Raw genomic sequence first — 21,584 nt, forward strand, 5'->3', positions numbered from 1 at the left:
TCTGTGTGTCTCTTGTGAATAAATAAATAAAATCTTAAAAAACAAAACAAAACAAAAAAGTAAGTGTTTTTCCAGTCGATGTGCTTGTGTTGTAGAAGGCGGAGGCAACTTAGCAAGTTAGGTTTGAATGAACAGCAATTAGGACCCATGAGCTCCAGGTCTTTCTGTCTGGGTCCCTTCAGCCTTAACCTGGTATCCACTGAGTTTGCAGAGCGTTGACTCAAGAATCCACCCTGGGAAAAACTGCAAACCAAAGAGTGCATGCCACCCTCCTAGCCGAGGTGGAGACCCTGGCAGGGCTGCGTTGGGGGAGAGCGCCAGGGGGCACGGGGTGGGGTGTGGAAGTCGGGGACCTCCGGCATGGGATCCCCAAGCAGAAAACCAGAAACGGCCGCCAACACTCAGCCCTCTACCTTTAGGGAAGCTTTCTTCCCAAACCTGGAAAGCCTTAGCCAGCGCCAAAGTTCCCGTGTTTCCATTTCCTCGGGGAGCTCTCGTTAAAAAACAAAATTCAGTGGCGCAAACTTGAAGATCTAATTGGCTTTATTAAATGATTCATGAATTGGGCAGCATCCCATCTAGCAAGGAGAGGGGAGGAGCCCTGCTGAGCTGAACAGGAGAAAGGCTTTTAAAGACCGAGAGGGCATCAATCAAAGAAGGAAGGACTTTAAAAAAGAAGAAGGACTTTATTAGCAAGAAATGCACTGTTGAGGCAAGGTTGCCCCCCTAAGGGGAGCAGCAGGGGTCTATCAGGAGCTTCCCTGGTATTGACCAGGAAATTCTGGGTTGACTGGTTCAAGGTTACATACCTGCAGAGTTGCAAGTACAGTTAGGTTAGGTATGAAGCCTTGGTTTACGGGCTTGGGGCCCTATCTTAAGTGAAGCCATTGTCGGCCTGCCTTGTGTTTCTAACGCTCCACAGGACTGAGTGATGCTCCGAGTAGCTCAATCATCTCCGGGTTGGTGTTTTTCAGCAAATTAATCTGAATCAGGCCTCCTTGTTCTCATACTCATTTGAGAGACTTCCTAGTTTGTGTTCTCGCCTAATGTGAATGGCAATCCTCTCCAGCCACGATTCAGCCTGTTGCACGGGAAAGTCTGACCCTGCCAGGTGCCGGCTGACACCTAGCCTCTCCTGCAGTCCTCCTTTGTTTGCCTTCTGAACTGAGGAGGAGGTGAGCGAGATTGGAGGCTTTGCCACAGGCACCTTTCCACCCACCCACCGCATTTGAATGTTGCTATGGCAACTGATAGGCCCTAGCCACAGCACCAAGTACTGTCTCTTGGGTGGGGAGAAGTGTCCAGTGTTGCCATCTCCTAGGAAAGGCAAGGATCTGGAGACCAGAGGGGAGAAGTGGTTGGGGCAGGTTTGGTGCATTTAGGCCTGGAAGGGACACGGTTGCACCTGTGGCCATTTCAGGTAGTGGGAGATTATCGGAGCAGGCTGCCTGGGCATTGAGGTGGGAACCTGGTGGGCTGGGGTGGGGGGCCCTGCTGCAGGGCTCCACCAGCCCTCTCCCTTGCCTGATGCCGCTAGCCACCATCACGGGCTTCCAAGCAACATTCTCTGCCGGTGAGACAGGTATCAGCCAAACGACCTTGGACATCGGGTCTGTATCTAGAAAACTTAAGAAGGGAGAAAGTCATCAAACGTTGGGAAGGTTTATAGGAGATTCAGCAGGAAGGGGATCCCTGGGTGGCGCAGCGGTTTGGCGCCTGCCTTTGGCCCAGGGCGCGATCCTGGAGACCCGGGATCGAATCCCACGTCGGGCTCCCGGTGCATGGAGCCTGCTTCTCCCTCTGCCTGTGTCTCTGCCTCTCTTTCTCTCTCTCTCTCTCTGTGACTATCATAAATAAATAAAAAATTAAAAAAAAAAAAAAGGAGATTCAGCAGGGTAGATCAGAAGAAATAGCACTGGCCCTGAGGATGGACAGACAGTCTGTTCTGTACCCCGAGGGACCTTAGAAGAGTTCCATACCACCCCAGTCTCCAGTGTCCTCATCCGAAAGGAGAAAATAAGTCCTATTCTGTATAGAGTTGCTGTGGGGTTATAGACAATGCATATAAAACATATCTGTTATGATCGGCCTGTATGTAGTAGGTGCACATTAATGTTAAATACTTATTAATAATTGAAAGCAGCACAGCGTTACAGCACAGCACAGGACATACCGGTGTTTCCCAGCACTGGAATCAACTGGAAGCTTTTTAAAATGCTCATCTAAGAGGGAACACCTGGGTGGCTCAGCGGTTGAGCGTCTGCCTTTAGCTCAGGGCATGATCCTGGGGTCCAGGATCAAGTCCCACATCGGGCTCCCTGCATGGAGCCTGCTTCTCCCTCTGCCTGTGTCTCTGTCTCTCTTTCTCTCTCTCTCATGAATAAATAAATAAAATATTAAAAAAAAACAAAAACAAAAACCTAAGGGGCGCCAGGGTGGCTCGGTCAGTTGAGTGTCCAACTCTTCATTTTGGCTCAGGTCATGATCTCAGGGTGGTGAGATCAAGCCCCAGGTCAGGCTCTGCACTCAGCAGGAAGTCTGCTGGGATTCTGACCTGCTCCCCCCCTCCCACCACACATGCTCGCTCTGTCTCTCTCAAAATAAATAAGATCTTTAAAAAAATAAAATACTCACCTAAACCAGGTTTACTGGGTTAGAATTTGCAAAAATGAGACCAAGAAATCTATATGTATTTTTTTAAACTTCCCTAAGTAATTCTGATGTAACCAGTGTGTAATTTTGGATAGGAAATTTGCTTATTTTCTTGAGATTGAAGAATATAAACAGTGCTAGATTCCCCCCTCCTCCTTTTTTCTACTCCCACCAGCCCTTGTCTTGCCACCTTCATTCTACTTCTAAACTCCAAAGCTTTCTGTTAGAATTATCTGTGTTTGGAAGCAGGGATGTCTGAGAAAGTGGTTGAAAGTAATTTAATCAGAATGGTGAAGGAAAAACTAAAGTTTCCGTCTTCCCTGAAAATAGTTGAAAAGAGGGGCACCTGGATGGCTCAGTCTGTTAGGCATCTGCCTTCAGCTCAGGTCATGATCCCAGGGTTCTGGGATCGAGTCCCGCATGGGCTCCCAGCTCAGCAAGGAATCTGCCTCTCCCTCTGTCCCTCCCCCCACTTGTGCTCTCCCCGTCTGTCTCAAGTAAATAAATAAAATCTTGAAAAAAAAATTGAAAAGAATCTACAGAAAGCTTATGCCATCCCTTGATGACATTTGGACTGTCTTGGCTACCTGATGGGTTACAAACGTGACGTTTAAGGTTATTGGTACAATATGTGTAAGCCTAAAATAGGAGTTTAGTGTGTGTACAGCTGAAGTTTTCTCTGCATCCCACAGGAACGTGGCTGAAGAGCGGTCTAGGCCTTGTGCACCAGGAAGGTAGTCAGCGGACGTGGACATACATTGCCCCCCAGTTGGGGTACTGGGTGGCAGCCATGTCTCCTCCCAACCCAGGTAACATGAAGCCAATACCCGTGGTGGTGGGCATTGGGTTTTTTTTGTTGTTTTTTTTTTGAGGGTTCCAGCTAAGTATGCTTTTGAAAATTACATCAGGAGGGAGATCACATCTTACTCAGAAATGGTTGAAAAAGGCACTTGGCTGGCCCAGTTGGCGGAGCATGTGACCCTTGATCTCCGGATCACGAATTCAAGCCCCACACATTGGGCAGAGCGATTACTTTTTAAAAAGTTGAAAGTCTGAAAATCAAATGAGAACTAAGGTATTTTGTGGGGGTGGGGGAGTTCTGGTTGCAACTCTCCCATCTAGAATAAGCATAATGCACAGAACATACTCCTGTCTAGTCTCTGTTTTGCTCAGACAGCTGCCATAGGGAATTCCTCATCTGAAGCCCACAGAGGCGGTTTAGACCTCCTCCCTAATTCCAGAAACAGCTGTGGCCTGTTGTAAGAACATGTGGGGAAGGGCACTCCTCAGAATGGCCAGCAGACAGTCACCGTTGGAGCCTTCTTGGGGCAAAAAGCTTGATTTGGCATTTCCTAAAGGCCTAAAAACAATCCAGTTGAAAACAATCCAGTTGCTTTGTGTCCTAGAGTAGTATCATTTCCATTTAGGGTATGTGCATTAACTCATATTTTTTAAAGTGTGACTAAAAAAAACAATTTTTTGACCTATATGCCCACAGTTATCCCAATGAATATTCTAGAATTGTTTCTTAAAATAGTCATCTTTGGAGAATTCTTTCCAGTGATGGCTTCTGTTGCTCAGAATGACTTTAGAGTCTGTATCACTTGGACTGCCTTCCCTAGTGAAACATTTCATTGGTGGCAAATCTTTATGCTCAGAGGGTCCCTTTGATTTTTCTTTAGACATATCTAAAAGTCATGCACAGCCAAGACTGGTGAATAAAGTAGGTATTCGGGCTAGGTCAAAATGTGCAATGATGAAGTGTCTCCCATGATGAAGGAGTCCAAAATATCTTAGCAGTGGAATTATTGCTGGAATGAACACTCAGACTCCCAAAGTAACTGATTTGTTGGAGGTGTTGAAAAATCTGTCCCATTTACTTTATGTTCCTGTACTGAGAAAATGTCCATTTCATTTCTGTGTTTTAAGCATCTGCATTTCCCTTTGTGATAGTATTCTTGTAGCAGGAGAGGTGTGAACCAGGCACAGAAATGCTTCAGTCTCCAAATCTGAAATATCTAGGATATGACTAAGAGGAAGGAAGGAAAGAAAATAAATTCCTAAATTACCCAAGAAGAGGCCACAAAGCCCATACATTACAGTTAACTTTCATTTGAGATCTATTTCAGACAACTGTGGTGTTCAGTTTGTCCATCACACCACCGATTAATAGATACTTTGAAAAGAGGGGAGAAAGAACTGCTTGCTGTAGGTCCACCAACCCTTCCTAGCAATGAAGGAAGAGACAAAAATCTATAAAAAGCATACATAACAGCCCCTGGTGGCATTTAATGTAAAAACACATATAATAGTAACCTTACAGCCATCCCTCTTATTAAAACAAATTACAGTGAGGCTGTGCCTTCATGAGCCCAAAACCAACAGGAAAATAATTAGGGCTTTTTCTTTCATTCTCCAGTTAAGAAGGAAATTAAGTACGGCTGTGAATTTTCTAGAGACTTCCATTGGCAGAAGTTAAGATAATAACATGTTTTAAGTACTTAAAGGATTGAGCTTGAGTTCTTTGGGAATGATTTTTATGTGTACATTGGATTTCTTGGTGGCTCCTGCCAGGGCATTGCCATGTCTCTGGGGGTCATCTCCAGGGGGAAAAAAAATGTTTCTCTGAACGATTAAGACAGTATATAGTTGTAAATTATTTTTCCGACTTGTGTTCATATTAACTCCACTTACCCCATTGAAGTGAATTATGTTTGGGAGAGAATAGTGGTACCTTTTGAACTTAAGTAATGTCACTATTTTCAAAAATTTGTACACCTCCTTGGGTTTATCTAGCTCTGTAATGGTCTCCTTCCAAAGATTTTTGAAGGAATCTATCCCTTAAGATATCAAGAATCAGTAAGTAAATGGGTGTTTATGGTGCACAGTGATCATAACCATACTGATCTGGAAAATATAATGAAAAATATATTGAAAAACCACATAATAAAAAACCACATTCCTTCCTTCCCATCTATGGATGAACTGCCTGAGTGCCTGGACACCAATATGTCTCTCAAATATTAGAACTTGGGAAGGTTTTCATTGTTGCTGTCGATCTGTTGTCAATGCCATTAAGATAGATTCTTACTGTTATTTATTGAACATAAAGAGTAAGTTAAACTCCCTTTTGGGATTCTTTATAACGTAAATTAAGAAGAAAATATGTTTATCTCTGGTTCCTCGTCTGTAAATTCCGAAGAGCTCAGTGGCCACGTCAGGTTAGCCATTTTGAAAAGGCACTGTAGGGGAAAATTTTATTTTTAAAAATGGAAGGCATTTTAGAAACACTTGACAACCCATAATAAGCTGTAGATTTTTTTTTTAAGTCACAGCCGATTTGTTTCATACATTTCAACTGATTCCTTTAGGCAAAGGACCCTCCACGCAGGAATAATTATCCAAGGAGAATGAGAATAAAATCTTGTGATTTTTTTTTTCTCCTGCAGTACAAAATCCCCAGATATTCAGGCCGTCTCTCTAAGCGTCCCACTCATTATATTATCATGCATCCTTTTACTTTTATTAAAAGATCATGTCTTTAGAATGCTGAGCATGCTACCGAATGCGGCTCTCTTCCGGGGCAAGGGGACACCCTTGACACTGCATTTAGGATTTGAGTATTCAGGCTCTCCTGGCCACAGCTGCTCCAGGGATCATCCTGGTAATCCCTTTTCATCGAGTGAAATTATGGTGATCTGTAAGCACGTCATCTAAAGGGTGTTTGCATCTGGTCCCCACTCCCCGCCCCACCCAGGAAGAGTAGGGAAAACATGCTCTCAGATTAGTGTCCCTCTTATCCTAAAAAGGTGTTCTCCAATCTAAAATACCCTTTTCTGACCTTCTAGGTCCCGTTGTCACACAGGACATTACCACGTATCACACGGTGTTTCTTTTGGCCATTTTAGGAGGAATGGCTTTCATACTTTTGGTTTTGCTGTGTCTCCTTTTATATTATTGCAGGTAAAGTTTTACCTTTTGGGCAATATCTTTTTTAATTTGGAATTTCTTGGGCAAGCACTGATATGAAGGCCTTTTTTTTTTTTTTTTTTTTTTTTTTTTTTCTTCTTTCTCTCTCTGAATCAAGGTCCTTTTTTTCCTCATGGAAAAAATACCTAAGAACTGAACATTTGTCCTTAAAGTGTGAACAAGTGAACATGATGTGGGGGGCATGCTGTTTTATAAGGTTGCTCAGAAGGGGGGTTTTGTTTGTTTTTTTACTTTTTTTTTTAAGTTTGACAGTGTCACGATTCATTCAGAATATTCCTGAACCCTGATTAAGAGATGATATTCTCAAGGACAAAGCAGAGCTAAAAATCTTATTTTGATGCCTCTGGCTGTTGCATTTCTGAGCATGTTTGTTGTCGACTGTTGGGTGACCGCTTGTGAATGCGGAACTTGGTTGAACATATAACAGCCTGCAGGTGATGCTGTTCTGAATCAAAATAAGGCGGAGGGTGTGGGGGGAGAAGGCCTCTGGTTGCTGGTTAGTTGTTTTGTTTCTTCCTGTGGGAGCTGAGAATTGGGATTTTGCATGGAACTCTACTGCTATGAGATGCTTTAATCTTTGCATTTGGATTTTATCTCTGGTCGCAGGCGGAAGTGCTTGAAACCTCGTCAGCACCACAGAAAACTACAACTTCCGGCAGCCCTGGAGAGTTCCAAAAGGGATCAGTCGACTTCCATGTCTCACATCAACTTGCTGTTTTCTCGTCGGGAGTCCGAGTTCCCTGGCCCGCTGGCGGTCACCAGCCACGGCCGCCCGGACGCCCCAGGGCCCAAGGAGCTGATGAGCGGGGTCCACTTAGAGATGATGTCTTCCAACGGAGAAGTGGACATGCACACCCCCATGCTGAAGCTTTCCTACAGCACCTCGCAAGAATTCAGCTCTCGGGAGGAGCTTCTCTCTCACAAGGAAGAGGACAAAAGCCAAATCTCCTTTGATAACCTGACACCAAGTGGGACGTTGGGAAAAGAGTACCATAAGTCTGTGGAGATTTTCCCCTTGAAGCCCAGGAAATCTGTGGAAAGAGAGGGCTGTGAGTCCCCCGGCAACAGCGAATACAGGAGGAGCTACAACGCCATGCTTTCCCAGCCTTTGTTTGAAAAGCAGGACAGAGACGCTCAGGCCTCTGTGAACCATATTCCCACCGGCAGCAAGCTCACCATTCAGGAACATATGTACCCCGCGCCTTCATCTCCCGAAAAGGAGCAGCTGCTGGACCGCAGGCCCACAGAGTGCATGATGTCGCGATCAGTAGACCACCTGGAGAGACCCACGTCCTTCCCCAGGCCCGGCCAGTTGATCTGCTGTAGTTCGGTTGACCAGGTCAATGACAGCGTTTACAGAAAGGTATTACCTGCCTTGGTCATCCCCGCTCACTACATGAAACTCCCGGGGGACCATACCTATGTGGGCCAGCCCCTGGTCGTTCCGGCTGACCAGCAGCTGGAGATTGAAAGACTGCAGGCTGAGCTCTCCAGTCCCCACGCAGGGATCTTCCCGCACCCCTCCTCTCAGATCCAGGCGCAGCCCCTGTCCTGCCAGGCGATCTCCCAGCAGCACTTGCAGGACGCAGGCACCCGGGAGTGGACGCCGCAAGGTGCGTCCATGTCAGAGTCTCTCTCCATCCCAGCATCCCTGAACGATGCAGCCTTGGCTCAGATGAACAGCGAGGTCCAGCTCCTGACCGAGAAGGCTCTGATGGAACTTGGGGGCGGGAAGCCACTCCCACACCCCCGGGCCTGGTTCGTCTCCCTGGACGGCAGGTCCAACGCGCACGTCAGACATTCGTACATTGATCTCCAAAGAGCTGGGAGGAACGGAAGCAATGATGCCAGCTTGGATTCTGGCGTGGATATGAATGAACCAAAATCTGCCCGGAAGGGAAGAGGAGACCCCTTGTCTCTTGCGCAGAACCACCCAGCTGTCCAGGAGCACCCGCAGAAGGAGCCGAGGGCCGCGGACAGCGCCTCCTACACGCAGCTCGTGTACCTAGACGACATGGACCAAAGCGGCAGTGAGTGTGGCACCACCGTCTGTACCCCGGAGGACAGTGCCCTGCGCTGCTTGCTGGATGGCTCTGGCCGGCGGAGCGGCGGCCAGCTGCCCAGCCTGCAGGAGGAGACGACAAAACGAACTTCGGACGTGCCCCCGGAGCCACTAGCCAGTCCCGAACAGAGGAGATCTGCTCAGGAGGACGACGAAGAGGAGGACGAGGAGGACCAAGGAGAAGACAAGAAGAGCCCGTGGCAGAAACGGGAGGAGAGGCCCCTGATGGCGTTCAACATTAAATGAGCCACCGCAGAGCCACCCGACGGCGGAATAGGATACAGTTGCCAAAAAATTCTTTCTTACCCAAGCGTTGACCTGATTGTGGAAGGCGTCAGACGGCGGCATCCGGGGACGTGGACTTTCACTGCATCACGGTCCACCGTGCCCACGAGAGAAAGGAATTCAAGTTATTACTCAGAATAAGGGATGATGCTAACGGGCGCCTCGCCTCCAGGGAGGTGGCTGACCGCGGCGGCCGAGTGTTGCTCGGCGTCTCGGACGCGTCCACCCCCGCGGAGAAACCACAGGTGATGTTGCTAGGTTCTGCTGATAACCTCGGCTCTCCCTCAGATCCTGGGGGCAGATGAAACTCTTCACATTGCTTGAATCCATTTTATCACGATAAGGCTCCTGTGAAGTTATTATTGAGAAATTAGCTTAGCACTTAGTGTCTCGAGGTATGCATTATCTCAAAGGAAAGCTATGCATCGCTGCTTCGTGCTCTTATTTTGCTTAGGTGTCTTGCGTTGGTTAGGTTTCGTTTCGGGTTTGCTTTTTTTTTTTTTTTAACAACAACAACAAAAAACCCACACGACTTGGTTGTAAAGATTTTATTCATTTTCATCTGTTCTGCTTCTCGGTGGTTTATTTCGGCGTCTCCTTTCGGGAACTCCTGAGTGTCATCTCTTAACATCCAAGCCTTTTAAATGAAATCGTACTGAAGTTTTTATCAGCTGAGAGTCCTTCAAATTCTGGTCCCATTAACTCCAAGTGCCTTTTTTACAGTGACAACAACAGTCCCTCACCTTTCTTCTTCTCCTCCTCCTCCTCCTCTTCCTCCTCCTCCTCTTCTTCTTCTTCTTCTTCTTTTTCTTTCTCAACTCCTTTAATTGAACTGCCTGGATTTTATAAAGTTATTAAATGATACCCCTTTTCTTTAAACTGCATGCTGCCAAGTGCCCGTTTGTGCTCCGAATTCTCATTTCACCGCAGTGTTCTCTCTAGTTCCCATGTGTGGTGTGGATTCTGTTGAGCTAAGATAGACTAGAGGACACTTTAGAGATTCCCCCTTCCTTCCTCCATCCCTTCGGCCACTAGCCACCATTATGGTTTCATTGGCTGTTTGTATATACGGTTATGTATTAACTCGGGAATCCTATGGGCTGATCTTGCTCACCAGACGTGGAGTATGGACTGAGCAAGTGAATGTGACTATTACAGAAATCGTATGTACTATCCAAAAGTGCCAGAATGACTCTTCTGTGCATTCTCCTTACAGAGCTGCTTGGTTATCCAAAAAATGAAAATTCAAAATAAATGCTGAAGAAAAAAAAAAAACTATTTTGTGGTCCTTTTCATTCATTCTGAGCCATTATTTGTTGTTTCAGAATTGCTATGAAGAATTTGCTCTTCATTCCCTGGTAGTCTGAAATGCTGGTTGTTGAACTTCTAATCAAAGACTCCAGAGTAGACACCTAGGAATTTACACTGTGGTTAAAATCCACCTTGTGTTTATTTAGTTTTATTCAAGAACACAAGGGAACATTTTGTTGTGTTTCAGTCAGGGAGAAATGTCTACACTCTACAAAAACAAACAAACAAACAAACAAACTGGCGTTTTCTATCATGTTCAATATTGATCCACTTGGAATAGCTTCGAAAGGTTTCATTAAAATGACCAGAACCATCCCAGATGGGTGAAACTATTGGTAAAAACCATTAATGGAGACATCAGAGCATAGAACACATTAAGCTAGCTATGTTTACAGTAACAGCTTCATTACAAAATCTTTATTCCTGAATCCGCATGGACAGAAAACTAATCAAGCTGATTTTTATCACTTTAATTCTCAAAGGTTGATGTATTTTGCTTTTTGTGGGGGTCAGGGCAGGGGGAACATTTGAGATTTCCTGAAAGTGCTGGGGCATCTAAAGAGATAGGAGTCTGTGGTTTAACACGTGAGGAACTGTTTGGGGGTGACCATTCTCACCAGTAGGTGGCAGGTGAGCCCATGCAGACTTCACTCCTAAAAGCCATTTGTCAATTGCTTTCCAAAGAAGTGGCCTCTCCAAGAATACCCAGGGCCAGGACATAGATGATGGAGAAAATGCTGGAAGACTGAGCCCTTTCCAACCCTGCTAAACGTTGCTGCCAATGCAGTCACCTCCTTATTAAAGCATCGGTTTCCAGAAAGGCCTGATTTACAATGCATGTTACCTGTGAAAAGCAGGTAACAGGTTACCGCCAGAACAGAGTATGGGAGCTTTGGTGGGAAGGTTGGAGGGAGAGGGGCTTTTCTGACTCCTCCTCATTAGGCTGGACATACCTGGTCCCACCACCGTGATGGAGGTAGCAGCCAGCTGTGGTCACGAGACACTGTGTGCCTAGGAAGACGAGGCAGTGCGTTCGTTGAAAGAAAATTGGCTATGCCAAAAGTGAAGCTTAATTCATTTTATGCTTGTCCAAAACAGGCTCAGAGAATAACGTTTTTGCTCGGGGTGCCAACACCGATCAGCAGACTAGAGCTGTCTAGACAGAGCACTGGGGCTGTGCACTTTAAACATTTCACTTATTTTCATTCTAGCCTGGTAAGGGTAAAATACGTCTCATTATTACGAATCAATTATAATGCCCGAAGAACGAAAAGCCCTCAAGGATGTCTTGCTATGCCACCTAGTGGTGAGTTTTCACCTCCTTGGTACAGACACAGACAGACAGCTGGCTGTCCAGGGCAGCCCCGGAACGTGGTGCAGGTGTGCACAGCGATGGCTCGGACACTGGCTCTGTTCTCCCGACAAGGTGAGCCAAGAAGGTGGGGCGGACGTGTGTGGAGTCCCCACACTAGAAACCGTATGTCAGAGACAACCATACAATCATTTCTCAAAACCTTGTGAGGAATTTATGTTCGCCCTCTATTTTACCCCCACTACCCAATAGATTGGGGCTTGGGAGTTAAATAGTTGAGGCCACTTGGCTAGAATCAGTGGGACGTTGCTTAAGCAACCAGCTCTCTGGAAATAAATGCATTTAAAGTCATAAATGTTCCTCATAAAGGATGTAAGGGACACGACTTGCAAATCACAATCAAATACATAACTGTAAGTTGCATCTCACACGTGATTCCCACAGAATGCTTTCGTTGATTTTTGTCACAGCCAACCTGTTGCAGTTGTTAAGAGGATGTACTTCTGACATGAACATCTATTTATGTGTGTTTTTATATTAATGATTAACATGGAACTAAAACAAGGAAGAGAAACATGTCAGAACTTCACTTGTTCATCGATCACTGAGTGACTTCTTTGCTGAAGCAGCTAAAAGTGACCGCTGGAGTAGTATTTCCTTTGTTTTGGGGCTATTCTCAATGTAATGGTTCCAGACATGGTATGTTACAAGTTTAATCTGCATTATTAACATTTTCTCCATCTCTTTCTTAAATTTAGACAATCAGCAGGTGAAGCTTCTACTTGGAGCATTTACCAGTTTCCATGGTGTAAATGCTCCCATGTGGCCAATTTCAAACAACAGGGTGATATCACCGCACACAAGAGGTGGAAAGAGATGCACAGTAGCCAGGGTTGTATTTCCACCAAAAAGACACAGTAAAGGGAAACAACCCCAAGAGCATGGTCAGATGTACATGGTCAGGAGCCTCATCTGGGGATTCCATAGTTGCAAATCTGCCCACTTGCTAAAACTTACTTGTAACCCCGAAATCAATCCTCACTGTGCTCTCGCAGTCATTCGCAGACACGCAGAGTGATGAGAAATTTGAGAATACGAGAAATTTGAGATTAGCGTTGTTCACGCATGAGTCATAGGGACGTTGGCTATGAGTTCAACGTTAATGTATCAACAATATTTATTAAATAAGACGTCTTTGAACAGAAACACAAACAAAACGAGGTGGTGTTTTGATCATTAGTGAAAATGTGACCAGAGACTCCCAGGATCCTAACCCTGTAATTCCCCTGATGACAGTGGTTCTAATATTGTACTCAAATTCAGTGTTCGGGGCAGTTTTACAGAACATGACTACCACTGATAACAGGAATGGACTGTAAATAGGACAGGATGTGCTTTAAGTAATTAGTACCTTTGTTTTTTATGTCATGTTTAATTAAATTATTCGTGTATTATATTTTTAAATTAAATTATTTGTAAACCTGAATATAATTTTTAAGAATGGTTTTATCTAACACTGACTTGCAAAATTCCTGACATTTCGAGTCCTCTCTCGAAAGTGTGCCCCAGGGTTGCCTAGGTGGCTCAGTCAACCTTTGTCTTTGGCTTGGGTTATGATCTCTGGGTCCTGGCATCAAGCCCCACGTCGGACTCCTTGCTCAGCAGGGGTCTGCTGCTTGCTCTCTCCCTCTGCCTCTCCCCACTGCTTTTTTTCTCTGTCTCTCTGCTTCTCAAATAAATAAATAAAACTGGGATCCCTGGGTGGTACAGCGGTTTGGCACCTGCCTTTGGCCCAGGGCGCGATCCTGGAGACCCGGGATCGAATCCCACGTTGGGCTCCCGGTGCATGGGGCCTGCTTCTCCCTCTGCCTATGTCTCTGCCTCTCTCTCTCTCTCTCTCTGTGTGACTATCATAAATAAATAAAAATTAAAAATAAATAAATAAAACCTTTTTTAAAAAGGAAAAGAAAGAAAATGTGCCCTAGCATGCCACTAGCTAGAAGGTGGCAGCCTATGAGCAAAGGTCTGCCTGACTCCATCACCTGGTCTCTTGCTTTTCAAAGCTCACATGAAAGCCTCTACTTGGGATAAAAAGTAAAAAACTAGGTGCAATTGCTTTCCAGGCTCTAGTCCGACTTTAGTGTGAGTTGGTAGTGTTCACTAGAAAAAAAAGACCACATTCCTTGTCCTGGTGCAGGTCGCTGCAGGACTTGGGAAGACTTAATGAAAGAGTGTGTCCTAAACCACGCTAGGAGATACACAACACTATTTAAATAGCACAGACCCTGTGCCTTTCGAACCTTATTTAGTATAAACTAGCACAGTTAAATGCTAAAATAGTGAAGCAAAGCACCCAGAAAATAGACCAGAACCAGAAAGGAAATAGCCCACAAACCTAAAAATAAACAGGCCAACAAGTCTGATAAACTTTATATGATGTGTTTATACTCTTATTTTTTTAAAGATTTATTTATATATTTGGGGAGAGAGGGAAAGTAGGGGGAGGGGGAAAAAGAATCTTAAGCAGGCACCATGATCAGTGCAAAACCCAATGTGGGGCTTGATCCCAGGACCCTGAGATCATGACCTGAGCTGAAATCAAGATTCAGACACTTAACCGACTGAGCCACCTAGGTGCCCCATCCTCTTTTAAATTTTGTTCTTGCTGACTTCTGTATTTGGAGGACGAGGGGATTAAAAATGAGTATAGCTACAGATAGAAATGTGTGATGAGTTTTCTTTTTTTTTTTTTTAAGATTTTTATTTATTTATTCCTGAGAGACACAGAGAGAGAGGCAGAGACACAGGCAGAGGGAGAAGCAGACCCCATGCAGAGAAGCTGATGTGGGACTCCATCCTGGGACTCCAGGATCAGGCCCTGGGCTGAAGGCGGCGCTAAACCAACTGAGCCACCCAGGGATCCCCGATGAGTTTTCAACTATTTTGCAATTGCATAATTTCTTTTGTCTTTAGATTTTTTTTTTTGAGGTGTAACTGACTTAGAACATTATATTAGTTGCACAGCATGATTTCTGTATTTGTGCCTATTGTGAAGTAATCGGGATGTTAATCTCGTTAACACCCATCACCGCACATAGTTACCGAATACTTTTTCTTGTGGCAGAGAACTTTTAAGATCTACACTCTTGGCAACTTTCAGAAACACTATTCAGTATTAACTGTAGTCACTGGGCTCTTCCTTACATCCCCAGGACTGACTTAATTTTTAACTGGAAGTTTGTGCCTTTGCCGTGACTTCTTGTTGGCTATTTTGACATAATAATTAAAGCAAGTTGCAAGTATGTTTGAGGACTTTTATGACAACCCTTGACATCATGGAGAACCTGTTGAAGCAGGTTGATTTTCAGGATCCAGGGAATAGGAAGGTGGGCAGTGGAGGAGCAGTTGACGTAACAGCTGTGGGAGAGATCCAGCGAAGCTCTTTAGGTGAAGTAGACATCACAAGCCTCCCCCTCTCCCTGAAAACTGTATTTTCAAAGCTCTGGACATAAATACCCAAATCCCTGCTTAATATTTTTGTCATTCTGTACAGTGATTGTGACTTGTTTGGTGTAAGTGTTCTCATACCTGCTAGCTGGCTAAGAATTCCCATAAGACCTTTAACACTTCAGCACAGTGAACAGAAGTGAGAGCACCGGAGGCTGTGGACCATGCAAGAGCCTGGATCATCTCACGTGGGAGGACTTGGAGCCGAAAGCGTTGAGATGACCGCTCCACGCAGTGAGTGACCACACGGGGCGTCTCGGTCCATTCCGGGGTCTCTATAAGAAACACACATTGACTAGGTGGCTTATGAACAGCAAACATTTATTTCTCTCAGTTTGGAGGCCAAAAGACCTGAGATCAGGACACCAGCCTGGTCCGGTGAGATCTGAGATCAGGACACCAGCCTGGACACACTTTTCCTGGCTCACAGCTGGCATCTTCTCTGGTGCTCACATGGCAGGAGGGGTAGGGAGCTCTGTGGGGCCTCTCTTATAAAGGCACGAACCCCATTCGTGAGGGTTCTACTGTCATGACCTAAGCACCTCCCAAGGCTCCACCTCCTGACGCCACTACCTTGGGCATTAGGATTCCAACGTAGCAATTTGAGGAGGACACAGACATTCAGGCCCAAGCACAGGACAGGGTCCCATCCTGATACCAGGCCCTGTGTGCATCCACCTCCTCGGGCCACTTCTCCATCCCCTGCCCTCTCTGGCCAGCTCTTCCACACGCTCTGCCATCTGTTCACATCCTGTGTACAATACATATTTCATTATCGGAGCAGAAGGCATTGTAAGCCGTGCCAATTAATATTTTAAGGCTGTGGGAAAAACCGTGACTTGGACTCAGGGCATCTGGGCATCAGACCTGGCTCTGGGATCAGACAGGTGACTGACCTCTGCGGCTGTAGAAGGGGACAGTGTACCTGTTACGTAAGCAGCAGAGCTGAGTGGGTGGTGTTCAAGTGAGACGATAAATATTAAAGTTCCTTGTAAACTGAAAATTGCAGTAAAATGGAAGTTGTTACTCTTCCTTTTTTTTTTTTAAGATTTTATTTATTTATGCATAAGAGACACAGAGAGAGAGGCAGAGACACAGGCAGAGACACAGGCAGAGGGAAAACAGGCTCCCTGCAGGGAGCCCGATGTGGGACTCGATTCCGGGTCTCCAGGATCATGCCCTGGGCTGAAGGCAGACGCTCAACCACTGAGCTACCCACGCGTCCCACTTTTTTTTTTTTTTTTTTTAAGTAGAATGGGGGCTTGAACTCACGACCCTGAGACCAAGACCTGAGCTGAGATCAAGCATTGGCCACTTAATTGACTGAGTCCCCAGGTGCCCCAGAAGTTCTTATTCCTCTTAATGATTCTTTGAATCTTCCAGTTCCCTAATCCTGTTGCTACCATGTAACAATGATCATTTTTTGGTTATACCAGCTGCTTCCCAGCTGCTTTTTAGGAAAATGGTAGACCAAACAGCAAGATCTCTCTCCTTTCCCATGCTTATCACTCTCTGCATGCTTCAGCTGAGCAACCTCTCCCTTTGTGCAAGTACGATGATTTTCTCAGTGTTTGTTGTTAACCAGGGGGCTCAGCAAAGGTGCTAACTCCTTACACATCAGTCTAGAAATATGTATGAGCGCACTGCTTCCATAGCAGTAAGTTTGAGACAGATGCCCAGTATTCATAATTTATTTGCTACTGGCTACAAAGACTAATTCCTTTGTAATACATGGCAGCACCCTCTCCATACCATAATTAAGTGGCTCTTGTAGGAAGATCCTGTGCTTGTAACTTCAGAACTCGAATCCCGATGCACATCAGTATCACCTACAGGCAGGAAAAGCTGACGCATTCAGGCCCCACCATAGAGCAATCAGACTCAGAACCTCTCCAGGTAAATAAAACCTAGTGCTGGTGTTTCTTTAAACTCACTTCCCCAGCTGTTGCTGAAAACATAGGCTTGTAAACCACTGCTTTGGAAAAAAAAAATTTTTTTTAATTAGAGAGAGTGAGCATGAGCAGAGGAGGGGCAGAGGGAAAAGCAGACTCCTCACCCAGCAGAGAGCCTGACATGGGGCTCCATCCCAGTACCCCGGGATCATGACCTGAGCTGAAGGCAGATGCTTCACCGACTGAGCCACCCAGGTAGCCCTGCTTTGGGGAATTCTGAAGATATATAACAGTTTGCTAGCAGCTTCCATCAGCCTCAGGGAATGATGGATTTCTGCTTCATTTCTCGCCCTAGATTCACAGCTGGGTGAGCAGACCTGTTCGATAACAGTCCGCACGCCGAGTGGCATGGGCCCAGCAGTTGAAGGTCCCTGCTCTGCACTGTGCACACTGCTTGTTGAAACCCGGATGTCGACCAACTCTGGGTTCTGTCCTCTGTCCTTTATACTACACATTGCCCTTGCAGTCATACCCACGGCCGTCTCACAGCACTGCCTATGAAGGACCCCCACTGCCATATCCACAGCCCAGATCTGCTGTTGAAATTCAGCCCAACTGCTGGCCAGGCATCTCCATCTGGATGACCCTCTAGCATCTCAGACTCAACTTGTCCCATGATGAAGTCATCATACACCACTCCGTGAACCTCCCCGCTTACCCCCTCAAAACAGCCCTGTTCTCCTAGCTTTCCTCCATATCTTCTACCCCAGTAGAGAGCTTCACCATACAGAAACTCCCTAGCCAGAAATCTTAGGGTCAACCTCACCACCCTAAATTCAGGCACCAAGTCCTATCAGTTCCACCTGCTTGGGATGCCTGGGTGGCTCAGGGTTAAGCATCTGCCTTCAGCTCATGGCATGAAGGGGGGGTCCTGGGATCAAGTCTCATATCCGGCTCCCCATGAGGAGCCTGCTTCTCTCTCTCCCTATGTCTCTGCCTCTCTCTGTGTGTCTCTCATGAATAAATAAATAAAATCTTTTTTAAAAATTCCACCTGCTATCAGGAAACAATGTGAATACTTCATGTTTCTGACTGGCCAGGGCTTTCTGAGCAAACTTTACTGGTATCCTAGGTTTAAGGAGTGTCACCATTCCTTGGAAGACAGAGATAGTGAATTATTTCAGAGAGAGATACAGGCTCATCTTCCCTCAAGCCATTTGTTTGCCATTCATTTATTTTCATGTATGTGTGTTGTAATACATAGGGACCATCTGCCCCTTCTCTCCCCAGAGAGGATTTGTTTCTGTTAAGTTAGTTTCTCTCCCTCCCTGAAGGGGAAGGGGTAGGTATGCAGTAGATCCTATAAAGCACCAAAATTTATAATTTGGGGATTCCTCTCCTATAGAGTAGATCCCCTTTAAAGATTTATTTATTTTGAGAGAGAGAGAAAGATTGCATGCACGAGTGGGGGGAGGGGCCTGAGGGAGAGGGAGAGAGAGAATCTCAAGCAAACTCCCCACTGAGTGTGGAGCCCAAAGTGGGGCTCGATCTCATAACCCTAAGATCATGACCTGAGCTGAAATCAAGAGTCAGACTCCCAACCCACTGAGCCACCCAGACACCCCCAGGATCCCCTTTATGTTTGCAATGTGACACTCACCTTACTGTATTGGGGTAAAATGGGACAGAGGGTAAAGATGTTTTTTTTAAGTAAATAGTCAGTCTGCCTCTGATCCAGAAACCCTGTTTCTGCTGTCAGGATAAAATAAATATGATAAAGACTTAACAGATGCTGAGTATCTCCCAGACCTGTTCTTGGGGTTGCAAATGATAGAAAACAAACTCAAACTAGCATAAGTTAAATGAGGGACTTCGTCATTAAGGGAGATTTGGGAGCCAATGACAAGGTATAATGTTGTGATTCAAAGCAAGAAATAAATATTTGGTCTTTGTCCTTCTTTCTGGCAGAGCTCCTGAAACCCTTATTATTTCTTAAGTGATAAGAGCAATAAGGACATCTTGTTATTCATAACAAATCCTTTCGGCCACTCCTGAGCATGTTCATGAGGTGACTTTTAGACTGTATCTAAGGATGGGGCCTGGTAGGGGCATCTGGGTGGCTCAGTCGGTTATGGGCCTACCTTCAGCTAAGGTTGTGATCCTGGAGTCCTGGGATGGAGCATCTTGCTCATCAGGGAGCCTGCTTATCCCTCTCCCTCTGCCTGTCTATCCTCCCTGCTTGTGCATGCGCTCTCTCTCTTTCTCTCTCTCTCTCTCTGTCAAATTAAAAAAAAAAAAAAAAAAAAAGCACAGGGCCTGGTTGCCAGGAAAACCAACCATGTGACCTGGGGAGAAGGAAGAGGGGCTGGAAGTTGATTCATTTGCCAGTAGTCAGTGATTTAATCAATCATGCCTATGTAATGAAGCCTCCATAAAAACCCAAAAGATGGGGTTCAGAGAACTTCTGGGTAGGTGAACGTGGAGATTTGGGGAGAATGGCACACTCAGAGAGCATGGAAGCTCCACACCCTCCGCCTCCCCCGTTCCTTGCCCTACGCATCTCTTCCATCTGGCTCTTCTGAATTCTGTCCTTTTATAAGCAACCAGTAAGTAAAATGTTTCTCTGGGATCGGAGAGCCACACTAGCAAATTAATGGAATGTTGGGGGGGCAGTCATAGGAACCTCTGATTTCTAGGTTACTTGGTCAGAAGAGCAGGTGAGAACCTGGAGTTGTGATTGGCATCTGAAGTGGGGATAGGGGGCGGGCACTCATGAGCCCTTCACCCGTGGGATCTGATGCTGCCTCCAGAGAGTGTAGAATTGAGTTAAACTGTGGGACACCCAGCTGGTGTTGGAGAATTTCTTGGTGGCATTGGAAAAGCCAGAATTAGTGTCAGAGTTGTACAAGGAAACCAAATCACAGATGACAAGGAGTAATAATAAGGGTTTCGTGTTTATAGACTACTTTCATAGGCCATTATCTTTTTTTTGACCCTCGCAACTCCCCTGTCCTATCGCTAGAGCAGGTGATGTTATTGCCACGTTTATATCCAAAGACACTGAAATTAAGTGTGTTGCCCAAACAGTGGTAAATGCTTTGCCCAGAGGCAGATGCTTTGCCAGAGGCTCAGTATTCTCCTGGGGGCACCCAGCTACTGCACAGAGATGAACTCTAGGCATAGTCACAGCACTAACACCGAGCACTTCCTAGGTTTCCAGCAGGTTCCAAGCCCCTTCCGTGGATCAGCTCACTGAATCCTCACCAGCATAGCCTGTGAGATCAGTTCTTCTGTTATTTCACAGACCAGGAGACTAGAGAAGCAAAGTGACTGGCCTTATGGACCCGTGCTCGCTGCCGTTCTGCAGTGCTCCTGAAAAAATGTTCCTTTCTTACAGAAAGCTAAACATGATGTTTCCCAGCACGCTAACACTCTGATAAAGAGTTAAAACAGCTATCGATTCTCTCGGGAGTGTGGTGGTGGTTACTGAGGTCCTAAGTGATCCCACGAACACCTTACAAAGACAACTTGATCCTTACTCGCCGAGGTGAGAACTTTTGGAGTCCTGTGACCTGAGTCACTCCTTAGCAGCCACGCAAGGTAGGAAAGTCGGGTAGGCGAGGTCAAGTGCCCTGTGGTGAAAAATTTCACATTTGATATTGGGAGACACACAAAAGGGGTGGAAGGATGACAAATGTTTAAAAAAAAAGAAACCGCTTGGAATTAGATAATGGGTCAAATTGCATTGGGGTTCAGCTACATTTTTCCTTAAAAGAGGCCAGAAAGATAGATTTTCCTTTTCTTGAGTGAGAGAGGAGGAATGTAAGCTGTTTCTAGAGGAGGAGGTTGGCCTTTTTCTGGGTTGGAGGGTGAAAGAAAGCCAGAGAGGGGCATCTTCAGAGAAGCAGCACAGAGCAGAGAGGATTGTTGGCCAGAGTCTTGCAAAGACTTGCAAGACTTGCAGAGCGTCGTGTGAAAGATGGTTGTCCTTTAAGAGGTTGTTAGTCTATAATACTGAAGCTAGCTCCTTTCCAATCAGCATTGGTATCAACCAATAAATAGGTAAGGGTGTCATCGTGAACTACAACAAAACATTTTTTGTTGTTTTTAAGAGCAAGAGAGAGAGGGGGAGAGAGAGAACATGCAGTGGAGGGGCAGAGGCAGAGGGAGAGAGAGAATCAGTCTCCACGCCCAGCATTGAGCCCAGCACGTGGGCCTCAATCTCATGACCCTGAAATCATGACCTGAGCTACAAGCAAGAACCGGATACTTAACCATCTGAGCCACTCTGGCGCCCCTGCAGTGAAATGTTTTCTGTATCTACTATTCCTTAATGTGGCAAGATATTGTGGTTCCTTCCGCTCTATTAAGAATACAACACACTGGACCGAAGGAATAACACTTGGACCTTCAGGAAGACCTTATAGTTGGAAAAAGCAAGTGTACTTGCAGCGACACATGTATTGCATTAACATGATGAGCTATTCAACTAGAATTTTCGTGCAGCAGAGGTGAACATCAAGAGGGAAAGAGGACACATAATTGCTGCTCAGAACAGAAACCTCATCTTTTA

At 45.7% G+C, this 21,584-nt stretch overlaps 1 protein-coding gene and 1 long non-coding RNA gene across 3 annotated transcripts in view; both read left to right on the forward strand.

Annotated features, from left to right (window-relative positions):
* FAM171A1 (family with sequence similarity 171 member A1) overlaps positions 1 to 9,494 on the forward strand; it is a 131,246-nt gene extending 121,752 nt beyond the window's left edge. For both annotated transcript variants that reach the window (XM_038530017.1, XM_038530018.1), the window contains 3 exons: positions 3,345 to 3,461; positions 6,501 to 6,615; positions 7,249 to 9,494. In XM_038530017.1, the coding sequence (XP_038385945.1) occupies positions 3,345 to 3,461; positions 6,501 to 6,615; positions 7,249 to 8,950 (1,934 nt within the window). In that variant the 3' untranslated portion in view covers positions 8,951 to 9,494. The remainder of the gene's footprint in view (positions 1 to 3,344; positions 3,462 to 6,500; positions 6,616 to 7,248) is intronic.
* A 5,461-nt stretch (positions 9,495 to 14,955) lies between these two features.
* Positions 14,956 to 21,023, forward strand: LOC119869986. Its single transcript, XR_005354945.1, has 3 exons — positions 14,956 to 15,059; positions 15,166 to 15,353; positions 20,409 to 21,023. It is a non-coding gene; the product is annotated as an uncharacterized LOC119869986 (long non-coding RNA).
* Positions 21,024 to 21,584: the final 561 nt, after the last annotated feature.

The sequence above is a fragment of the Canis lupus genome, chromosome 2, assembly GCF_011100685.1.
Source record: "Canis lupus familiaris isolate Mischka breed German Shepherd chromosome 2, alternate assembly UU_Cfam_GSD_1.0, whole genome shotgun sequence".
NCBI lineage: Eukaryota > Metazoa > Chordata > Mammalia > Carnivora > Canidae > Canis > Canis lupus.